The sequence below is a fragment of the Physcomitrium patens genome, chromosome 14, assembly GCF_059467195.1.
Source record: "Physcomitrium patens ecotype Gransden chromosome 14, ASM5946719v1, whole genome shotgun sequence".
NCBI classification, from domain to species: domain Eukaryota; kingdom Viridiplantae; phylum Streptophyta; class Bryopsida; order Funariales; family Funariaceae; genus Physcomitrium; species Physcomitrium patens.
The window spans coordinates 11,916,189-11,927,218 of NC_143423.1; the positions used below are offsets into that span (position 1 = coordinate 11,916,189).

The following is an 11,030-nucleotide window of genomic DNA, read 5'->3' on the forward strand; positions in this document are numbered from 1 at the left end:
GGTAGCGCGTGAGGACCTCGTGGATAGCGTGCTTGAAAATAAAACAAGCGATACCCATGGACGCAGTTTCTCAGTCTGCACCTGATGATCGTAACACAGCAAATCTCACTCTCAATCTCACCCTAGATCTGTCACTCTCCCACATGAGATCTGGTCGTTGCAAACCAAAAGCGGCTCAACTGATTGAGAATCTGTGAGTCGATGCCGCGGTTCCAAATGTGGGTTGGGTTGATTCAATGGGGCAATTATTGCTGGATGCGTGCCGGACAACGTCGCGCTCTTGTCGCTTTTCTATAGACGCCATTAACTTTCTTGCCTTTGTTGACATCCAATTGTTGCTTTTTGTATCATTGGGTCGTCGTAGTCTTGTGCATGCAATCAATATCTGCTCTGATAATAAACAACTAAACAGCTTCAGGCCTAAAAAACCAACACAGACTTGTCATACTTTTTCTGCCTTTCTTTCTTACTATTTCTATGTTACATTTGTGATGAAATATGCATTGTGGGTTGCGTTTTCCATTAATACAAACAAGTATTGAGGTGCTGCTCCTACGATGTTCAAATGAGTTTTTTTTTTTTTTTTTTTTTTTTTTTTTTTTTAAATTGGTTTATTCAGCTTCTTTCTCTTTTCTTCTTTTCTCTGTTTTGATTATTTCAGTATGAACGGGTTTAATAGTATTTTAATGTAGGGCATTGAGTTCAAGCAACACTTTCTTGTACTTGATTTGACTTCGGTCTGCATAATTATATTAAATGATGCTACTTAAATTATATAAATGTATTTTCAATAAATTGGCATGAAAGACAAATGGTACTACTGAAGAAGAATAAATGGTCTTCTATTTTGCCTTTCATGGCTAATAATGGATGTGATTGTAATAGTATAGAATATTGTGGTTACCATTGTGGCTTTACTCCCAATGACCTCTACACATACTTCTGAGCTCTCGGATAATGTTTATTATAGAAATTTTCTTCTTATTATTATTATTATTATTATTATTCTTATTAGCATTGTAAAATAGTGTTCAGAAAATACGTTTTTGCATCACCGTTATCATGTGAAGGATGCCAACAAATTGATGAGGGGAAGTCTTCATGTTATGGTGGATAGTAAATGGTAGAATTATTGACAAAGAAGATATTGTATGGATACCTTGGTAACAAACATGTTTATCAAGTTCTATTTAATATTTTATGCAAATGAATAGGGTAAGTTTAAACTATTAGTATATTAAATTTTATGTGAATATATATATATATATATATATATATATTTATTTATTTATTTATTTAAAGTTAAACTTTGATCTTTCAATCTTTTAATTTTTTTTTATTCATCCAATTATTCTATGATCTATTTGTATTTTTATTTTTAAATTCAAATCTGGCATAAATTTGAAACTAAAATTCTTTTACCATACAATAAACTTTACTATGTATGTATGTTTGTATGTATGTTTGTATATTTTATTTTATTTTATTTTTTTGAATTACATTAGTATAACTAAATGTTTTAAATCATAACTTCTATAGGATTCTACTACCTCATTGCAAATCTTTCCAATTTAACAATTTCAAAAAATATGATTTAAGTAATAATTAAAAAAATGAAAAATTTAATAAAATAAAAAAAATCAAATGAATGTAACATAAAAAGTATTTAGATATACATATGATTTCAAATTTTTGTAGATGGAAAATATCACTTGTAAAGAAATAAATATATATATATTTATATATATATATATCAAAATACTTGTCTTGAAGTTCAACAAACAGTCAAAGAAGAAAATTACCTTTGTAATAGTTATCAAAATTTACTTATTTTAATCTCTAAAATAACATTAAAATCCATGTAAAAATTCCAAAGTATCATATTCATGCATAAACTATTTCTTTACAAAAAACAAGTGTTTTTGATGAAGATTTGTTAATTTTTACACATATACATTTACATAATTTATTCTATTTAATTTCTTATTAAATAAGTGCATAATTTCTGATCATATTAATTATTTTATTTTATTTCATTTTTTTGAATCTCAAGTTGTGTCTTATTCCAATTAAAGAAGTTAAAAGTAATAGATGTTGTGTTGCTTCTGTTAACAATTGGCTATGCTTGATTCATAGTTGGGCAAAGGCAAAAACCGCTTTACAACTTACAAGATTGTTCAATGAGTTATTGCATTCCGCACATTTTATCATAATTTCGAATAATGATCATCAAGTCATTAATTGTGCCATCATTTGAAAACACTAAAAACAAAAACTACAAAAGATTTTCAACACTACAAAAGATTTTTTCTCATAACTTTTTTGAATCATAAAATCATGGATCTTCAACGCGTCATTTGTACTTATTCAATCAAAAAAAGTCCACAGCACATTTTTCCATGTCAAAATACAACACATTCACTCTAAAATTTAATGTTTACACACAAACGCATACACACACACACACAGAAATTCATTCAAAAAGTGGGATATAACACGAATCAGATCTTACCAAATTGAAGCTCCTGTGCAATGAAACCGTGTAACTATGCTGATTTATGTCAATGCTTTGAATATATGAATACATTTTCCACAACATTTGCATCAAGTGCATAAATACACATACCTCATAAATTCTAGTTGGGTTTGTTTCAGTATGTCAGCAGTATCCATAAACCCTAATTCATAAGCCCTTAAACCTTGACCTCACATTCAGTTCATCACTGAGAATCGAGATCGCGCAATTAAGCACCATTTGTTTGTGGAATTTTGTCATGGAATTTTGACGTTGGTTGATCACGTCGCACATACTATGTCAGTAGGACTTCTTTTGCTTGGATTACGAGTTTGCTCATTACATTGTATTCCATTCTGATATCAGTAGTATGGACTGAAGGTGCACGTAATTCTGTGTCTTTGTACACATTTTGAGGAAGAAAAAACGTTCCTGCTGCATCAGATTAATGCCGAAGGTTTCCATATTCACAATGACATTCCGTTTTCTCCAAAGCGAGACTCTTCGTTGAACTTCAGGTTTTGGTTTCGAGTGAGACACGAGGCTATTCATTTGAATTCTCTTCTGTGTTGCTGGATAGCCTGACGGGTTTTGGTCTCTATGTCAATGACCATCAACGAGAGGTATTCGGGATGATGGTGTGAGACGTTACACGGAGAATGGGTATTTTCTTAATCGTTTAATGCTCAAGTTTCGCATACATCGTTTGTTTGCTACACCATACTTCATTATCCAGCAAACATCTGTGAGCGAAAGGATGTTTGCTGATTGTTATGACGCTTCTTTCTCTATAAAACTACGTCTACACGACTCTTTTTCATGCATGTCCTGTATCTGCGGCTTCAGCTTCGAAAGCTCACAAAATTTCTGAGTTATCAGGGAAGTGAAGGAGGCCAGCTTCCCACTGAATGAGTGTTGATTTACACGTGAAGTCAGAAGTTGATTAGTGGGTTCCATGAATAGGACGTTATGCAGCAGTTGCCTCCTAACTGCCGCGCCTGCCCGGTAGTTAATGGCATGCTTTATTCGACGGTTAAGATTATTTCGATTCCGAATTTCTCATGTGTGGGGCTTCAGCTGAAAGTATCAATAAGCTGTACCTGCTCCATGGCAATTTTTGTGTGCAATTCTCGTTGCTCACTAATTCGCCCAATTCATTTGAGTTTCGGGACTTTGGAGGATAAGTTCAGGTGAGGCAAAAGTCTCTGCTATTTTCCCATCTTCGTAATCATCAGGTGCTTCATCTAGCATTGAGCCTCTCGCTCAATCTTGCAAACAATTTATCCATCGTAGTTCTGTACAACAATTTTTGTGCTAAGTGTCTGGACTTGTTACTAAAGAATTTCAGCAAGCGGAAAGAAATGAGAGAGTGTGTGTCTATCCATATTGGTCAGGCAGGAATCCAGGTTGGCAATGCTTGTTGGGAGCTTTTCTGCTTAGAGCATGGCATTCAGGTATGTAATCTTCGCAAAAATGTGCTGCATTCATTCAGACGCATGTGACGAATTGTCAGAATTTTTCAAACGATTGGGTTTCTCATTGTTCGATAATTTCAACTTACTACCAGTATCTAAGTGCAATTCCAACAGTCCTTGTTAGGTCTGAATGCCAATCGTGTGCTAATGTGCAGCCGGATGGTCAACTGCCAATGGAAAAGACGTGCAACGGAGGAGATGACGCCTTCATGACCTTCTTCAGCGAGACCGGTGCTGGGAAGCATGTACCGCGTTGCATATTCTTGGACTTGGAACCTACGGTGATAGACGAAGTGAGAACTGGCACATATCGTCAGCTTTTTCACCCCGAGCAGCTCATCAGCGGCAAAGAAGATGCTGCCAACAATTTCGCTCGTGGGCACTACACCAGTAAATAAAACTTCAACTTCTTAAAGTTAATAAATTGCAAGTGTCTCGGAGTTGATAATGCATTCGGTGTTCGAAACAAATTTTACTATGCTTGGAGAAAATCTCGAAATGCTTGTGTACATATATGCTCTCTGAGGTTAACAGTAAATGTTTATTCGAATAATTGCGCAAAATCTTCTATGAATCTTTTGTAAATAATCTCCTTTATTAAAAATAGAGTCTGATCCCATAACCTCAAACTATGTGAATATATCGATTTGCAGTTGGGAAGGAGAGCGTTGATCTTTGCTTGGATAGAATCCGCAAGCTTGCGGACGGCTGCACTGGTCTTCAGGGATTTCTGGTGTTCCATTCGGTGGGAGGTGGTACTGGATCAGGCCTGGGTTCTCTGCTTCTGGAAAGATTATCTGTGGATTATGGTAAGAAGTCGAAGATATCCATGTGCGTCTTTCCAAGCCCACAAGTGTCCGGAGCTGTGGTGGAGCCTTACAATGGCGTTTTGTCTACTCATTCTCTTCTGGAGCACACAGATGTTGCGATCATGCTTGACAATGAGGCAATATATGACATATGCCGCAGAAACCTAGACATGGAGCGACCAACCTACACCAATTTGAACCGGCTTGTTTGCCAGGTTATTATACAACTCGACCAGTTTTTGTATCTGACAGATAGTAAAACCTTGCTTTCGATATAATTCTTGAAGTTCATATTGTGAAACAACCAAGATTCTTATTTACAAGTTTTTACGAAGTAATTCAAAGCTATATCTTGTTTTGCCATGATTTCTGTCTATCGATAACTTCCAGAAGACGCTTGTTGTAGATTCTCACGATCACCAGGAAGTGGTTCAAAGGTTGAAACATTATTTGCATCTCAGAGAACATTTTGCCAAGCGGCTCCGTCTTACTTTCACACATACTTGATGCATTTCTTGCAGGTCGTATCATCGCTGACAGCATCCTTGCGCTTCGATGGAGCCCTGAACGTGGACCTTGCAGAGTTTCAGACCAACCTGGTGCCTTACCCCCGAATACACTTCATGCTTTCATCCTATGCGCCGGTGATTTCCGCTGAGAAGGCTTACCATGAGCAATTGTCAGTTTATGCGCTCACCAACAGCGTGTTTGAGCCCTCCAACATGATGGCCAAGTGCGATCCCCGGCATGGTAAGTACATGGCTTGCTGCCTGATGTATCGCGGCGACGTGGTACCCAAGGATGTGAATGCTGCGATCGGCACCATCAAGACCAAGCGCACCATCCAGTTTGTGGACTGGTGCCCCACAGGATTCAAGTGCGGGATCAACTACCAGCCTCCTACAGTGGTGCCCGGAGGAGATCTTGCCCGTGTACAGCGCGCTGTGTGCATGCTGTCCAACACCACTAGTGTGGCGGAGGTATTCTCTCGGTTAGACCACAAGTTTGATCTCATGTATTCCAAGCGTGCATTTGTGCACTGGTACGTTGGTGAAGGAATGGAAGAGGGCGAGTTCTCTGAGGCACGCGAGGATCTTGCTGCTCTTGAGAAGGATTACGAGGAGGTTGGAGCCGAGTCAGATGAGACAGGCTATGAAGACGAAGGAGAAGAATATTAAAGAATTCTACGACGAGCTCAACGCTTGCCATATGTGGGTCTCAGTTTTCTGACCAGATTCTAATTCTCCATCCAGCTTTTATTTTCGCACCCTCTGTCTCTAAACAACTATATGAGCTTTGCCCTGCAGTTGCTTTGTTTTCAGGTCTGAAGTTTTTGGCTCTTTCTGAAGTTGGATAACTGGTTCAACTTAACTTGAATCCTCTCCCAACGTTTGCACTGATTTTTTCGTCAGTCACAAGTCTGAAGAGAGTGAAATATGCTCAAATTGTCAACCTCCTAGTGGCGTTGGGTCAGAACAGCAGCAAGTTAACATTAGGTGTGTGATTTTTACTGAACTGATCTCTTTTATGGTTGTTAGTAGGTGACCACTTAATCAATATGTTTACATTGACATACTCTCTGGGTCATCTTGTTCATCCTCACGCTGCTCATCAGAGTGCCAGCTACAACTGTTTCTTGTGCACATGACGAGAGGCATGTCACTTGGATTGAGCTCTTATAACATCACTCTTTAGCATCAAATTTTGAACTAAAAATCACAACCCCAATCCCTCGCATTAAGTTTGCAAAATCTATCACGCGTGACCCAATTCAGCTCTAAAAACATACCATTACCTGGTTAAACGATGCCTCAAATGTGGTGACATCAGAAAATATCGGTTGGCATAGTTTAGAAAATTATCTAAACAAGTGCTGACAAAGAGAAGATCTTCTTGTTACTATTTTGTTTGAGATTTTTTGCAAAAGAGCTTTTGGAAGTACACATGGTAGATTTTTTTGAATTTCTATAATTTTTGACAATCTAAAAAATCATTAGTCTTTCTGGACAAAAAAATATAACAGTAGTAAAGAGTTTATTGTTTAAAAATATTAAGTCAATTACATATGGCAAAATTTCTAAAAATATAAAATTTTATATTAATAAAAATATATATATATATATATATATATATTTTTATATATTTATATATTTATTTATATATTTATATATATCAAATTTCAATTACATACAAATTATTTGAATTAGGAAGGTAGGCTAAATTTTTATTAAAATAAAATATATGTAATTCTAAAATATATTTTAGAACACAATGGTACATTTCTACAATATTTATGATTTTATTGTAAAACTAGCTGTTACTAATGATATTATGTAATAGATAAGTAGATTTTTTAAAAAACTATTCCATACATCTTTTAAAGTTAATTTTTAATTATGAAAGAAAATATAAAAAGATGTTTAACTCATATAAGGTATTAAAATTTGTTATCTTTACTAAAATATTCAATACTATACTAAAATTTATAATAACTATTATAAAATTTAGATTTAATTGCAGATATATATATATATATATATATATATATATATATATATATATATAGATGTTTATTTTTAAACATTAAAAAGTATGGATCTTTTAACATAAATATATTTTATCAATTTTTATAATACTAATGAATATAAATGAATTAAAAGTTGATATTAGTGGTTTTTTAGATTTAGTCTTACAATTTTATATAAAATCATACAACAAAAAATTCTTCAAAAAATATTAAAAAAATAAAATAAAAAAAAACTTAGTCACAAAATTTTAAGTAAAACATTTGCAACAAAAAAATTTGATTGTATGATGTTGCAAAAAAAATGTTAAAAATAAATAAATATTTTGATTAAATATAAATAAGAAAAAAATATGTACTTTTTAAATATAAATATTTTATTAGATTTTTTTTATTTTCTATAATTAACTTAAGTAATTATACTCTCGTTTTATAGTTCCATACAAGTATTAAATAAGTATATTTATTATTAAAAAAATATGTCATTGAAAAATATAGAAATTTGATTTTCAAATATAAAAAATCAATAAAACTTTAATTTTCTATATATATATATATATATATATAGTATAAAAATATAGTATAAAAAAGGTAAAATTAAAAAGAAATAACAAATCATTATTAATTTGTACAATCAACCTGTTTGATGAAATTGTGCCAATATTGATTAATGTGAATTTTATTCTTGATTTAAAAATAACTTCTATATGCACTAAACTTGGTGGATTATAAACAGGCAGAAAATGGAGAATTTTTGTAGTTTCTAAAAGGTTATGAACAAGAGGATCAAAAACCTATATGAGCTTTTTAAAAACATTTTTGTAGGTGGAGTTGCAATTGTATCTAACTAAGAAGAAACTTTAGTAGATATAACTCAATTATTTCATATACGATTGAATTATATGAGTGGCTAAGTACTTACAAAAAAATTGTAGTACCAACTCATAAAAGATTACATACTTGTGAGATAGAATATTTTGAACATTCTATATTTGAAAACCATTACATAATGAGCTTGAATATTTTTTTTTGTTGCAATAAAAGTATGCTAGTTTATAGACATCTAAATATATGGAAGCATTCACCAATTGCTTCTAAACTACAATAGTATGTATACATCTTTTGTAGATGATTCTTTAAAAAAATTGTATATACAATGAAGTAAAAATCAAAATTATTTCTTATTATTAAAGAATAGGAAAAAATATAGAAAATAAAATTATAATAAAGGTTATAGTTTTAATATTTGACAATAGAAGAGAATATAAATTATTTTTATTTTATAAGTTCTAAAAAACTAAAAAAAAAAATTAAAAAAAATAAAAAAAATGCCTATTGTTTGAATTTCTTATGAATTTATCAACAAAAGAAAGTAAATGTAAAGCAATAGAGTTAGAGATTAGTTAAGACTAAGTATTTTTAAATACTAAATACATATTTATGTTTAATAAAAAAGAAGATTAAAATTAAATCCTAATGTTAAGAAATATATTTTTAAAGATTACAAAAAAATCATAAAAAAGATATTAATTATAGAATCTAAAGAAAAATAAGATCTTTGTTAGTAGAAGTATAAAATTTGATATAATCTCCATATTGAAAGCAAATAATATATATATATATATATATATATATTTACACAATTAGATTCTATGATCTTGAAATAAGGATTGATGTTCCCAAATCATTACATAGTATTGATAAAATCTTAGATTCCACTACACCTAAGGCAGTTAATTGTGTAGAAAGACCAATCCTAGAATTGTAGAAGTTTCAAAATAAGAGACAAATTCTTAACAGATTTGGATATGAAGTTATAATAGCATTTGCTTTGATTACAAAAAATGGTGAGATTTTTGCATTTTCAGAAGCTAAAAAGATAAGTATGAATACAAATAGTATGGCAAGATATAACACAAAATACATAAAAAAAAAAGATATGTTCAAATAAAATTGCTATTTGAAAATTTTAAAAATATAAAAAATAAAATAAAAATATTATAATATTAAAATTACTTCTATTTTTATATTATTAATAATAGTTTCAAAAATTAATTTGGAGTTGGTGAAATTAAATGATACTTTATATATATATATGGAGTTATTTTAAACAAATCTATATGAATAAAGATAAAGGATTTAGAATATTTAGAAAAAAAAACCTTAAAGGTAGGTTAAAAAAATCACTATATGGAGTGAAGCAAAATTCTAAGCAATAAAATAATCAATTTGTTGTCTTCAAGACAAATCAAAGATATATTTGCTATAATACTCATTGTTACATGTATTTCAAATAACTACAAAAAGCTAAATTATATTGTTATATTATAATTTTTATTAAATTTTAACAATATATTGGTTGCAACAAGAAAAATATTTATATAAATAATTTTAAGATGTAATTAAGTAAATATTTTGATATAAAATATATAAGACAAAGAAAGTTTTAAGTGTTGATATCTTAATAATAATAACAATAGTAATAATAATCTTATAAAAAAGATAATTCAAAAAGATATTGATGTATTTTATTATAAAGAAAGAAAAATAAATAAGAAATTCTCTAAAAACTTATTTTAGATTATTTTCAATATTACATCTTAGAACTAAAGATAAAATATAAAAAAAATTGCTATTGTATGTGCAAGTATAATAGATAACTTTTTGTATGTAATGGTAAGTATAAGATAAGATATCTTGTATGATGTAAGTAAAAACGATAGATATACAGAAAATTTAAAGAAAATATATCAAAAGGAATAAAATAGATAATTTTCTATCTAAAAGGCATTGTGAATGTTTACATCATGTTTAGTGTAAAACATAAGAAAATTAGCAGTACCATGAAATTTGTTGACATTGAGTTTTTAAAAAACCTGGACAAAAAAATAAAATAAAATAAAATAAAATTACATGTTATGTTTTTGTGATGGTTGATGGATCTATTTAGAAAGGATAGATATAGAAATAAATATATTGACAAAACTAAAGATGGTTCAGAAACACTAGTATTTTTTTAAGCTTTTTGAATATGAAATGTGCTTGATAGAAAAGCATTTGTCAATATATAATATAAAACACATTAATGCTTATTTTTACTTATTACAACAATACTTAGATGAAGATTACGATTTTTATAGAATTATTTTGTATTGTGCTTAAGTTTGTGTATATAAATATGGATGTATGTATGTATGTATGTACAAATATATATATATATATACACATACATATTCTATAGTGGAATTACTTGCCATATAGTTAAATATTCAAATGATGATTCTTAAGAGAGAAGAAAAGTATTTTTACCAATATTTCTATTAAAAAAATGGCTACTAATTGCAAAAATAAAAAAATTATATTATATAATTAAATTTATTTATATAATATAAAATAAAATTATATCAAATATAGTAAAAATTATTATTATTTTAAAATTAAAATAGTTCTTCAAAATAATATATTTAAATTAAGTCAAAAAGATGGTTGGATTAAAAAATAATAATAGTAATTTTAATTCTTTGTTATTTATCAAATACCAATGATTTGTTTTTATCATAACTCAAATATGTTTCTTGTGAAGTTAAAATATATAATTTATAAAAGAATTTTAAAAGTTACTATAATAATATTTTATAATGTTTGCTTAAAAGATGACAAATGAGATATTTGATACTATCTTAAGATCAAATTTTTATTAGAATCAT

The 11,030-nt window shown here is 29.9% G+C and overlaps 1 protein-coding gene across 6 annotated transcripts; it reads left to right on the forward strand.

Moving 5' to 3' along the window:
* The first annotated feature begins 3,532 nt into the window (after positions 1-3,532).
* LOC112291159 (tubulin alpha chain) lies at positions 3,533-8,385 on the forward strand. 6 transcript variants are annotated; one of them, XM_024538236.3, is made up of 5 exons: positions 3,534-3,969; positions 4,146-4,380; positions 4,644-5,014; positions 5,321-6,010; positions 8,060-8,385. In XM_024538236.3, the coding sequence occupies exons 1-4, from the start codon at positions 3,877-3,879 to the stop codon at positions 5,975-5,977; spliced, it is 1,356 nt and encodes a 451-aa protein (XP_024394004.1). In that variant the 5' UTR covers positions 3,534-3,876; the 3' UTR covers positions 5,978-6,010; positions 8,060-8,385. The 6 variants fall into 6 exon arrangements, with proteins under 6 accessions (XP_024394005.1, XP_024394004.1, XP_024394002.1 ...); XM_024538234.3 differs by lacking the exon at positions 8,060-8,385 and adding an exon at positions 6,107-6,374; XM_024538235.3 differs by lacking the exon at positions 8,060-8,385 and adding an exon at positions 6,122-6,374.
* The last annotated feature ends 2,645 nt before the right edge of the window (positions 8,386-11,030 follow it).